At 41.3% G+C, this 12880-nt stretch overlaps 1 protein-coding gene across 11 annotated transcripts in view; it reads left to right on the top strand.

The window, feature by feature from the left end:
- LOC141154049 (death-associated protein kinase 2-like) overlaps positions 1-12677 on the top strand; it is an 80869-nt gene extending 68192 nt beyond the window's left edge. For all 11 annotated transcript variants that reach the window (XM_073639465.1, XM_073639455.1, XM_073639466.1 and 8 more), the window contains 10 exons: positions 304-525; positions 4287-4425; positions 6555-6684; positions 7376-7424; positions 7593-7619; positions 7805-7957; positions 8364-8409; positions 8741-8830; positions 8923-9006; positions 11667-12677. In XM_073639465.1, coding sequence (XP_073495566.1) covers positions 304-525; positions 4287-4425; positions 6555-6684; positions 7376-7424; positions 7593-7619; positions 7805-7957; positions 8364-8409; positions 8741-8830; positions 8923-9006; positions 11667-11747 — 1021 coding nt within the window. In that variant the 3' untranslated portion in view covers positions 11748-12677. The remainder of the gene's footprint in view (positions 1-303; positions 526-4286; positions 4426-6554; positions 6685-7375; positions 7425-7592; positions 7620-7804; positions 7958-8363; positions 8410-8740; positions 8831-8922; positions 9007-11666) is intronic.
- The last annotated feature ends 203 nt before the right edge of the window (positions 12678-12880 follow it).

Below are 12880 nucleotides of genomic sequence, written 5' to 3'. Positions count from 1 at the left end.
GACTGATATGTTTTGTGTTCTGTGCGGAGCTTCTATCAGTAATGTCCTATAAACAGGAAATGTTTGTCTCTTCCTAATGTCCTGTATGAGCCCCTTCAATCACACGATTGCAGGACATGTCCCCGGGTTCTTCCTGCTGAAGGAAAAGACCTGCCCCATAAATCCGGCCCTGACGTATTCATGTGTGCATCGTGCCGTATGCAGTGCAGGCTTAGATACACGGCTCAGCTGAGAGCGTCACACATGATAGGATTAGATACGCCCCATTGCTCAGTCCATGATACAGTCCTCTTGGTCTTTCAGCGGTCACTTTGGAGAGGTGAAGAAATGCAGAGAGAAGAGTACGGGAACCTTCTATGCCGGGAAGTTCATCAAGACGCGCAAGTGCAAAGGAAGCCGACTGGGGCTGGACCGCGAGCAGGTGGAGAGAGAAGTGTTCATCCTACAGCAGCTGGAGCACCCAAGTATCATGAGGCTGCACGATGTCTTCGCCAGCAAAGCAGAAATGGTGCTGATCCTGGAACTGTACGTACCAGCCAGAACTAACTGATAAAGAAAGATCTATAGATGATAGAACTCTACGTACCAGACAGAACTAACTGATAAAGATCTATAGATGATAGAACTCTACGTACCAGACAGAACTAGCTGATAAAGAAAGATCTATAGATGATAGAACTCTACGTACCAGACAGAACTAACTGATAAAGAAAGATCTATAGATGATAGAACTCTACGTACCAGACAGAACTAGCTGATAAAGAAAGATCTATAGATGATAGAACTCTACGTACCAGACAGAACTAACTGATAAAGAAAGATCTATAGATGATAGAACTTTACGTACCAGACAGAACTAACTGATAAAGATCTATAGATGATAGAACTCTACGTACCAGACAGAACTAACTGATAAAGAAAGCTCTATAGATGATAGAACTCTACGTACCAGACAGAACTAGCTGATAAAGAAAGATCTTAGATGATAGAACTCTACGTACCAGACAGAACTAGCTGATAAAGATCTATAGATGATAGAACTCTACGTACCAGACAGAACTAACTGATAAAGATCTATAGATGATAGAACTCTACGTACCAGACAGAACTAACTGATAAAGATCTATAGATGATAGAACTCTACGTACCAGACAGAACTAACTGATAAAGATCTATAGATGATAGAACTCTACGTACCAGACAGAACTAACTGATAAAGATCTATAGATGATAGAACTCTACGTACCAGACAGAACTAACTGATAAAGATCTATAGATGATAGAACTCTACGTACCAGACAGAACTAACTGATAAAGATCTATAGATGATAGAACTCTACGTACCAGACAGAACTAACTGATAAAGAAAGCTCTATAGATGATAGAACTCTACGTACCAGACAGAACTAGCTGATAAAGAAAGATCTTAGATGATAGAACTCTACGTACCAGACAGAACTAGCTGATAAAGATCTATAGATGATAGAACTCTACGTACCAGACAGAACTAACTGATAAAGATCTATAGATGATAGAACTCTACGTACCAGACAGAACTAACTGATAAAGATCTATAGATGATAGAACTCTACGTACCAGACAGAACTAACTGATAAAGATCTATAGATGATAGAACTCTACGTACCAGACAGAACTAACTGATAAAGATCTATAGATGATAGAACTCTACGTACCAGACAGAACTAACTGATAAAGATCTATAGATGATAGAACTCTACGTACCAGACAGAACTAACTGATAAAGATCTATAGATGATAGAACTCTACGTACCAGACAGAACTAACTGATAAAGATCTATAGATGATAGAACTCTACGTACCAGACAGAACTAACTGATAAAGATCTATAGATGATAGAACTCTACGTACCAGACAGAACTAGCTGATAAAGAAAGATCTATAGATGATAGAACTCTACGTACCAGACAGAACTAACTGATAAAGAAAGATCTATAGATGATAGAACTCTACGTACCAGACAGAACTAGCTGATAAAGAAAGATCTATAGATGATAGAACTCTACGTACCAGACAGAACTAGCTGATAAAGAAAGATCTATAGATGATAGAACTCTACGTACCAGACAGAACTAGCTGATAAAGATCTATAGATGATAGAACTCTACGTACCAGACAGAACTAACTGATAAAGAAAGCTCTATAGATGATAGAACTCTACGTACCAGACAGAACTAGCTGATAAAGAAAGATCTTAGATGATAGAACTCTACGTACCAGACAGAACTAGCTGATAAAGAAAGCTCTATAGATGATAGAACTTTACGTACCAGACAGAACTAACTGATAAAGATCTATAGATGATAGAACTCTACATACCAGACAGAACTAGCTGATAAAGATCTATAGATGATAGAACTCTACGTACCAGACAGAACTAGCTGATAAAGATCTATAGATGATAGAACTCTACGTACCAGACAGAACTAGCTGATAAAGATCTATAGATGATAGAACTCTACGTACCAGACAGAACTAACTGATAAAGAAAGCTCTATAGATGATAGAACTCTACGTACCAGACAGAACTAACTGATAAAGATCTATAGATGATAGAACTCTACATACCAGACAGAACTAGCTGATAAAGATCTATAGATGATAGAACTCTACGTACCAGACAGAACTAGCTGATAAAGATCTATAGATGATAGAACTCTACGTACCAGACAGAACTAGCTGATAAAGATCTATAGATGATAGAACTCTACGTACCAGACAGAACTAGCTGATAAAGAAAGATCTATAGATGATAGAACTCTACGTACCAGACAGAACTAGCTGATAAAGATCTATAGATGATAGAACTCTACGTACCAGACAGAACTAACTGATAAAGAAAGATCTATAGATGATAGAACTCTACGTACCAGACAGAACTAGCTGATAAAGAAAGATCTATAGATGATAGAACTCTACGTACCAGACAGAACTAACTGATAAAGAAAGATCTATAGATGATAGAACTCTACGTACCAGACAGAACTAGCTGATTAAGAAAGATCTATAGATGATAGAACTCTACGTACCAGACAGAACTAACTGATAAAGAAAGATCTATAGATGATAGAACTCTACGTACCAGACAGAACTAGCTGATAAAGATCTATAGATGATAGAACTCTACGTACCAGACAGAACTAGCTGACAAAGATCTATAGATGATAGAACTCTACGTACCAGACAGAACTAGCTGATAAAGATCTATAGATGATAGAACTCTACGTACCAGACAGAACTAGCTGATAAAGATCTATAGATGATAGAACTCTACGTACCAGACAGAACTAGCTGATAAAGATCTATAGATGATAGAACTCTACATACCAGACAGAACTAACTGATAAAGATCTATAGATGATAGAACTCTACGTACCAGACAGAACTAACTGATAAAGATCTATAGATGATAGAACTCTACGTACCAGACAGAACTAACTGATAGAGATCCATAGATTGTAGAACTCTACATACCAGACAAAACTAGCTGATAGAGATCCATAGATTGTAGAACTCTACACATCAGACAGAACTAGCTGATTGATGGATTATAGAACTCTACGTACCAGACAGAACTAGCTGATAAAGATCCATAGATTGTAGAACGCTACACGTCAGACAGAACTAGCTGATTGATGGATTATAGAACTCTACATAACAGACAGAACTAGCTGATAGAGATCTGTGGATTGTAGCACTCTACGTATCAGACAGAACTAGCTGTTAAAGATCCATAGATTGTAGCACTTTACACGTCAGACAGAACTAGCTGATAGAGATCTATAGATTGTAGAACTCTATGTAACAGACAGAACTAGCTGATAGAGCGATGGATGATAGAACTCTACGTATCACCCATTACATGGCCGATGATCCTGTTCTTGACATCTTGTCAGGAAGCAATGTGCCCTAATCCCTTGGCGTCCCACAGGCCGGCCTGTTGTGTCTGTGTTCTCCATGGATCTGTCTACTTGTCTCCCATATTATTACACTCCAGCTGTGGAGCCTGATGCCGATTATACTGTGTTATACTGGAGCTCTCCGCTGTGCGGCCGTGGGGTGAGCACAGGTGGGCGGCTCCTTGTTTACTCAGCTGCCTGCGCTTTGGGTGGTCCGTACACACCACTGCTTGTAATGAAAAAAAAATCATGAAAAACTGTCAGTTTCCATGAAAATCGCCATCTCCCTCCCTCATGGAGCGATGCACGTTAAGGTCTCACCCCCTCCCTGGTGTCCCCTATTTGCAGGATCAGAGGGGGGGAACTGTTTGACTTCATCGCTGAGAAGGAAGCGCTGTCGGAGGAGGACGCCATCGTGTTCCTGGAGCAGATCCTAAAGGGCGTCGCTTACATGCACTCCAGGAGCATCGCACACTTTGACCTGAAGGTGACCTCTCCTTAGCCACTTGCCACCAGTATTTCCTCTATTTTTTGAATTTCTGTTTTCTAGTGTTTTATTCCCAAAACGTTTTAAAGGGGCTCTCTGGGCTTATTCCTCCTTGAGCTGAAGGCTGTACTGATACATTGTAGCAAACTATCAGAGAGATTTGTGCTGCTGATAATCATATCCTCACCGGATCGGATCCTATTGTAGTAAATGCAGCTGTAAGAAGTAATAGGATCCTTGTGGGTGTGACCGGATCAGATCCTATTGTAGTAAATGCAACTGTAAGAAGTAATAGGATCCTTGTGGGTGTGACCGGATCGGATCCTATTGTAGTAAATGCAGCTGTAAGAAGTAATGGGATCCTTGTGGGTGTGACCGGATCAGATCCTATTGTAGTAAATGCAACTGTAAGAAGTAATAGGATCCTTGTGGGTGTGACCGGATCGGATCCTATTGTAGTAAATGCAGCTGTAAGAAGTAATGGGATCCTTGTGGGTGTGACCGGATCGGATCCTATTGTAGTAAATGCAGCTGTAAGAAGTAATGGGATCCTTGTGGGTGTGACCGAATCGGATCCTATTGTAGTAAATGCAGCTGTAAGAAGTAATGGGATCCTTGTGGGGGTGACCGGATCGGATCCTATTGTAGTAAATGCAGCTGTAAGAAGTAATAGGATCCTTGTGGGTGTGACCTTTGGTACTCCCAGCGATCCTGAGAGCGTGGGTCCCAAAGTCAATGGCGCACAAGTAGACACACCAGACCACTGTCACCTATACCAGAAAAATAAGGCCATTTATGCCTTTTCCCAAAAGAATACTCAACACAGCCAAGGATGCCATCAAGACACTTTGGGGGTGTGGTTTTACTAAGCTCCTCCCCTTTGGGGGCACCGGTTCATGAGGCTATCTTGGGTAAATCAGGACAGTTGCCAAGTATGCAGTGTGCTGCTCCATCTGACAGCGTGGTGGCTGAGCATATAAGTGTCACAACTGCCTGTTTCTGGGCAGCACTATGCTCCTCATGGGCGGGGTTAGTTCTTCATACCTCCCCTCTGACTGTAATTGCTTCGTCCAATCACAGGATCACACTCACTATGTCCTGTCCCTTAGTAAACTGGTAGTTTTTAAAGGAACCTGAACCTGTATACAATACATAGATTGCAGATAAATGGAGGTCTCTTTAACTTGCCATTAGTTTAAGGACTGAAATGTGATAAATGGCGCTGTCCCTTTAAATGGCGGAGCATGTGATATGTTCACTAAAGTGGGTCCAAATCAAAGCGATAAAATCATCAAATTTTTTTCCAGTTGTCATCATTTATTTCCTGCTGTTTGCTAGAATGATTTTTGCCAATAAGAAATTCAATAGCTTTGATCAGCAAATACTTTTTTTCTCTTAAAGGGACAGTGTTATATTAAAATTATTAAAATATATCATACATAAATATAACACATAGATTTTCTATTGCAAGTGTGCCACATACAGTATATATATATATATCTATATATATATAGATATATATAAAAGGGTGACCGAAACGCGCGTCGGGGCATCCCGCTCCACGTGTGCGCTCTCCAAATAGGTCCACCTATTCCTGACTGCCCTTTGACTGCCTCGTGACGTGGGTCTTCCTTCCCTGGTATGTATACAGAGAACGCTCTGGGGAATATGTATATGCAAGAGCGATTGAGTGATTAAACACTCCATCCATGTCATAAGGGCATTACAATATAACATTTTGGGAAATTTTTACAGAGATGTTACCTATTGATTTTTTCCCCCATGGTGACATCTTCCTTGTTCCTATATGTCTGTAATTAATGATTCATTTGTGTATAATATAGGACTTACTATGGAGATTGCCATGTGGAGTGGGTTGTTTTTAAGCTTTTCCTATTGTATCTTTACTTACCCTCATTGTGTGACTGATTATTTATTTTGCTATAATCTTTTCTAATCTAGTGGCCCCTTTATCGTCTTTATTCTCCTTATGTGCTCTTCATATATACATATATATATATATATATACAGCGTATATATACATTTTTTTTTTATTAACATCCTTTGAAAACCTTTTAGTCCAGGACTCTATTTTCCATATATCCTAATTGGATCAATCTCCCTTTTAGCCTGAAAACATTATGCTGCTAGAGAAAGAAGTGCCACACCCGAAGATCAAAATAATTGACTTTGGATTAGCCCAGAAAATTGAAGAAGGAGCAGTATTTAAGAGCCTGTGCGGGACTCCTCAATATATTGGTAATTTACAGTGGTCTCCATATGTATATATTACCCACGTAAGAGAATAGTGGTTATTCTTCAGCCTGCGCTGCTATCATTTAATAGTGGAGGAGCTCAGATCAATTATTCTAATATATGACGTAAATATTCTTGGTGTGATACCTTTATTGGCTAACCAGAAAGAAAAAAAAAGAAAAAAAAAAAAAAAAATATATATATATATATATATATATATATATATATATATATATACATATATATGCAAGCTTTCAGAGCACATATATTTTTTCTGGTTCGCCAATAAAGGTATCACTCCGAGAATACTGTTGTCATTTTTGGGCATAACAGTATTCACATCTATTTTTTTGGCTAATACGGTACCACAATATAACTTTTCATTGTACATCTAATATATGACGGTATTCTACATGACACAATCAACCGTATTAGAAATGTAGGTTTCCAAGTGCTCCTCGGGGGCGGGACTATGTAGATGAAATCTGATTGGAGCTGCTCTTTCCATTTTCTTTTTCTAATATTAAATGATAGAGCAGGTCGCCTCTTGTGTTCAGCTTCGTTTTACTGATAGAGACCATTGTTCTTTATGGTTTATATTCGAGTATGAGGAAACATAATTGTGACCACCACTCCAAGGAGGAAATAATTCCAATGAGTTTTGTATAGTTTTTTTTTTTTTTTTTTTTTTCAGCACCGGAAGTCATAAACTATGAACCCCTAGGACCACCGACTGATATGTGGTAAGTTTTAAACCCCTGACCTATATATTCTGCAAAGCATGCCAGTATCTCAGCAGGTATCAAACCCAAGTCGTAATGATCTGAGTGTAGGGACTTAAATTTGAAATGATTTTTTAGGTATTTTTCTAGAATGTTTTCTTACCTGTTTTATGCGCTCTTGTTTTCCAGGAGTATTGGAGTGATTACATATATACTGTAAGTACACTGTCACAAGTATATATTTGTAGCCTAAATTGTGGGAAAATAGAATTACATGTGGCTGTAAAATTTTCAGAACCATTTTCCACCCCTTATTATTATTGCCACAACCCTATGCTGGGCAGACCCCTTTAAGAGCTTCATAGGGGGCCTTTAATGCGGTAACGTTTTCTTTATGGCAGACTCAGCGGTTTGTCGCCATTTCAAGGTGAAACGGACTCAGAAACGCTGACAAACGTGGTGTCGGGCAACTACGAATTTGATGACCGCTATTTCAGAGACACCAGTGATATGGCCAAAGAATTCATCCAGCAGCTGCTACTCAAAGAGCCCAGGTAGGCCAACATGGAGCTGCTGGTGCTTCCGGTGCCATATTTGCCAACAGTCCTGATATTGCTGAGATGATCATGTGATCTACACTTGGAAATGGGCGGGGCTTCTGCATGCTGCATTCAAAAATGGGGCTCCTCGGGGGCGGTCCTTAAAAAACACTTGATCAGATTAGTGGCAGTAAAAAAAAAAAAGTTTCCATTTTTGGTGGACATTTTGTTTGTGCAAAACCTTGCAACTTTTTTTTTTTTACATTTTCTGATACTTTCGCCATATTTTTGAAAGTACATGTGTCTTATTGGAAGGAGATGGGGGCTTTAAGCATTGGACCACCCCTGTACAGCAAGTACTACTGTATGCAGATCTCAAAGGCACAGGCATCAAATGAAGAATAATCTCCCTCTTTTATAGGGACAGGATGACGGCGGTGGAATGTCTCATTCACCCCTGGATTAAGGTTAGTGAATTTTCTGTCTCCTTTTTAAAATTTTTGGTTCAATTCTGACACCTTCTGGAAACAAGAGGGTACTGCAAGGGTTTAATAAAGGGTTAAAAAGTATGTGTGACTGAATAAAAAAATGAAAAACAACTAGACCACAAAAAAAAAAGAAAATGACTGATTTATTATATTTTGGTACTACTTTAAAAATAAAAAAAAAACTCTTTTAGTTTTTACATATATATTTTATTGGAACTGTTGTTCTGCATGCAGCCAGCAGGTGGCAGTCTAGCCCTGTACAATTTATCCAATGTATATACACTCACTATGAATGTAATTCTGTATACAGCCACTGACCAGAAAGCAGGCGGCCAACAGGAGTCGATCGTCCATTAATATAAAGAATTTTAAAAAGTTTAACGCACGGCGGAAGTGGAAGGTGAGGAGTTTAGACCATGAGCATGGGGGAGTTTGTGGTCGGTTATATGTCCGACTATAGGTTTACTGGATGTTATTCCTCCGTTTCCCCAGCTCTCGTATAACATGGTTTCAGCCTGTAACCGACTCTGTAGAATGAAGCTGCTGTGTAATCCTGCCAAACCCGAGGAGGAGTTGGTAAGTGATGATGGCGTCCTAACATCTTATAAGTAGCAATATTAAGATTTGTTTTCACATATATATCTCATACCCAGTCATCAAGAAATTACAGCCAGGGCATTAACTATATAAAATATAACTTTTAATAGATAAATTTAAAATATTTTTGTAAGACAATTATAATGGAGACAATGTGCAAATACTCCCTTAACAACTAAGTAAGAGAGTAAAGCCCGTCACCCGGGTGGCGTACCAGACCCTGATCAGAGAGGATCATTAAATATTACCTAAATGAAACCGGGTCTCTGTGCAACGTCCAACAAGAAAGTGGAGAAAGTTATCAGAGTGATGATCCTGCTCGTAACAAGAAAAGACGGCTTAGAATGATTGATAAAACGTACCTCATATGCGTTCATATGACAATGACATCATTCATGGAAAATGTTTATCAACCATATAGAATAACATTTAGACAGTTGAATAAAAGTAATGGAACGTCCTCAACCCAATAGGTGGAGTAGTGCACGTCACAGTCGGGAAATAAGGACGAAATATTTCCTGAAGGGGAAACCGGTAGATAGGCAATAGTCCAGGGGAGGCGTATTTTTCTGCCCCTATTATTACCCTACATGGACTGCACTATCCCTGTACCCCTTTACTCCTGCCCTAACAAGGACAGTCCACATCTAGACTGCTCTAGTAGCCCTGTGCTTGCCCTGTAGTCCCGACGCGTTTCTTCCTTTTCGGAGTCATCAGGGGACCCTATTGTGTAGCACCATAAAGGCTAAGCTGTCTCAACATGATAAAGCATAGCTGTCTTCACTGGTGAAGCAGTGCTATAGCCCAGAGGAGGAGTTTATAAACGAAGCTAAGATTCCAATGATCAGGTGGATATGAGTCCACTTCTAATTGCCAATAATGTCAAACCCATCAGCTTAATGCATAACAGTAAATAACACTCCGGACAATGGCATGCGGTAGTGTGTGGAACGCACACTCACCTAGTGGAACGCAGGCTCACCTAGTGGAACGCACGCTCACCTAGTGAAATGCACGCTCACCTAGTGGAACGCACGCTCACCTAGTGGAACGCACGCTCACCTAGTGAAACGCACACTCACCTAGTGGAACGCACGCTCACCTAGTGGAACGCACGCTCACCTAGTGAAATGCACGCTCACCTAGTGGAACGCACGCTCACCTAGTGGAACCCACACTCACCTAGTGGAACGCACACTCACCTAGTGGAACGCACGCTCACCTAGTGGAACGCAGGCTCACCTAGTGGAACGCAGGCTCACCTAGTGGAACGCACGCTCACCTAGTGGAACCCACACTCACCTAGTGGAACGCAGGCCACTTCCGGTGATGTCATATCCGGTGGAGTGAGCGCAGCAGCGCGTGAGACGAAAGCTGAGGCTGTGGAACGCACCGAACGCAGCGGAACTTAGAAATCGGAGTGAATATGTCATCTACAATGTAGATGACATATTCACTCCGATTTCTAAGTTCCACTTAGTGAGGATTATTATTCCAGAATGAGCGGCAGGCCGGGGGTCTTTGCCTCTCTGTGAATGTGGGGGTGGGTCTTTCTCTCTCTACAGGAAGTGGAGGCTAGTCTTTGTCTCTTTACAGGAAGTGGAGGCCGGTCTTTGTCTCTTTACAGGAAGTGGAGGCTAGTCTTTGTCTCTTTACAGAAAGTGGGGGCAGGTCTTTGTCTCTTTACAGGAAGTGAAGGCCAGTCTTTGTCTCTTTACAGGAAGTGGAGGCAGGTCTTTATCACTTTACAGGAAGTGGAGGCGAGTCTTTGTCTCTCTACAGGAAGTGGGAGTGTTTCTTTGTTTTTCAACAGGAAGTGGGAGACTTTCTTTATTTCTCTAAAGGAAGTGGGGGTCTTTATGTCTTTGTATATACAGAAAGTAGGGACGTGTCTTTGATTCTCTACATCAAGTGACTTCAAGTCTTTGCATCTTTACAGGAAGTGGATCTTTGAACCTCTAGGAAGGTGGGGGTCAGTCTTTGTTTCTCTATAGCAAGAGAGGATGGGTCTTGCTCTGTACAGCATGTGGGGTGGTTTTGTTTCTCTATAGAAAATGGGAGGGTCTTTCTTTCTACAGTATGTGGGAGGGAGGGGTCTTTGCATCTTTACAGGAAGGGGGAGTGTTTTTTTCGTCCAACTATAGGAAGTGAGGGTCAGTCTTTGTGTCTCTACAGGAAGTGGGGACTGGTCTTGCTCTCTACAGGAGTTGGGTGTGGTTCTTTGTTTCTCTACATAGCAGGAGGCAGGATTTTGTCTCTCACAGGAAATGGGTCTTTGTCTCTCAGCAGGAAGTGGGAACAGGTATTTGTTTCTCTACAGGAAGTGGGCTTTTGTCTTTGTTTCTCTACATTAAGTGGGGTAGGTCTTTTGTTTTTCCATAGGAAGTGGGGGCGGCTCTTTTATTGCTCTACAGGAAGTGGGGGTGGCTCTTCTATCGCTCTACAGGAAGTGGGGGTGGCTCTTCTATCGCTCTACAGGAAGTGGGGGTGGCTCTTCTATCACTCTACAGGAAGTGGGGGTCTCCAGCTCGCTGTCAGACATGTGACCTAGAAACTTGGCTCTTAAAGGGGTATTTCCAACTTGGACATTTTTTGGCCTAAACTGTGATCAAACCTCATTCTAACTTTGACCCTTTCAGAGGCAGTGCGAAAGCGACCAGGAGGATGAGAAGACGAAGCCGGTCACTCTCCTACGTAGACGCCTTAGCAGCTGCTCCTGAGCCGAATGGACGAAGAGCGAATGGTCCATGTGTCCACGGATGGTCGTCTGACGATGCAAACTGAAGGAGACCCCTGAGAACCTGGAGATGCGGTTGAATCGCTAGGAGGAGGCACGGGTGGCCCCCCTGGCGCCATCTGATCTGCCTGCATGTGGCATGGCTTAACCCTTTGCTGCCCATTGCACGGCACGGACGTCATCGCTCCACGGCAGTGTCGCCTTGATATGCAAATATTATGTTACCGAGTTTTTTTTCTCCTTAGTTATTACTATTATACAAAGCTGCACGTTTATAGGAGGGGGCATATTTAACACCTCTTCCAGAATTTTAGACATGTCCTTCGACTATAAGCCCGTGGTATCGTGCTGCCGTCACCTTGTGTGGTTTCTGCTATTCTGAATAGTAGTGTGTGTTTTTAAAGGGGTCCTCCGATTTAAATCAACTTTTTAATCTATTTCTCATCTCTTTCTTTAAAGTTTGCAAGATCACTGCTTGCTCTCAGTGAACGGGGACTCTTGTGCTTAAGGACTTAATTGTAGCAAAGTCTCAGCAGTGACAAGTATTAATGATACCGATACAATATAACAAACTGTCGGGATGGAAGTAATACTCACAAAGGACTGATACAATGTAGCAAAGCTTCAGCTGTATGGGCAGGACATAGTCTTCCATTCACTGACAGCAAGCAGAGATCTTGAAAAAAAATATTTGAAACACAAAAGAACTTTATATGAGCGGTGCCCCACGTGGGCGTAATATGGGCCTAATTACCCAAACTGACGCAGAAATGCGCCCATATGACGCTGCTGTGGAAAAAGCGGGGGACCCCTTTATGTGTGAAGTCTATGAATCATGGTATAAAGTTCTATTTTTTGGAGTTTGTCTCATCTACTCATCTGACTTTTGTATTAAAGGAAAGAAATCTGAAAACTTGTCCTTGGGCCCCTATATCCTGCCCTTTTTGGGGCCTATCCTGCCCTTTTTGGGGCCCTTTTCATTGGAAGGGATCTGGATCCTGAAACTGTTACCGATCACTTCTGGATCCGATGATTTCTTTTGTAGACTTCAGCTACCCTTTCATCTACTTACCATTTTGTGTATGCAGGTTCTATGCAGACTTATGTGCTTTGATG

Source organism: Phyllobates terribilis, unplaced genomic scaffold (assembly GCF_046119375.1).
Source record: "Phyllobates terribilis strain yellow unplaced genomic scaffold, ASM4611937v1 Scaffold_7__3_contigs__length_470593459, whole genome shotgun sequence".
In the NCBI taxonomy this organism is placed as follows: Eukaryota; Metazoa; Chordata; class Amphibia; order Anura; family Dendrobatidae; genus Phyllobates; species Phyllobates terribilis.
The sequence above is the reverse complement of the archived record's forward strand: the minus strand, read 5'-3'. Positions and strand labels throughout refer to the sequence as shown.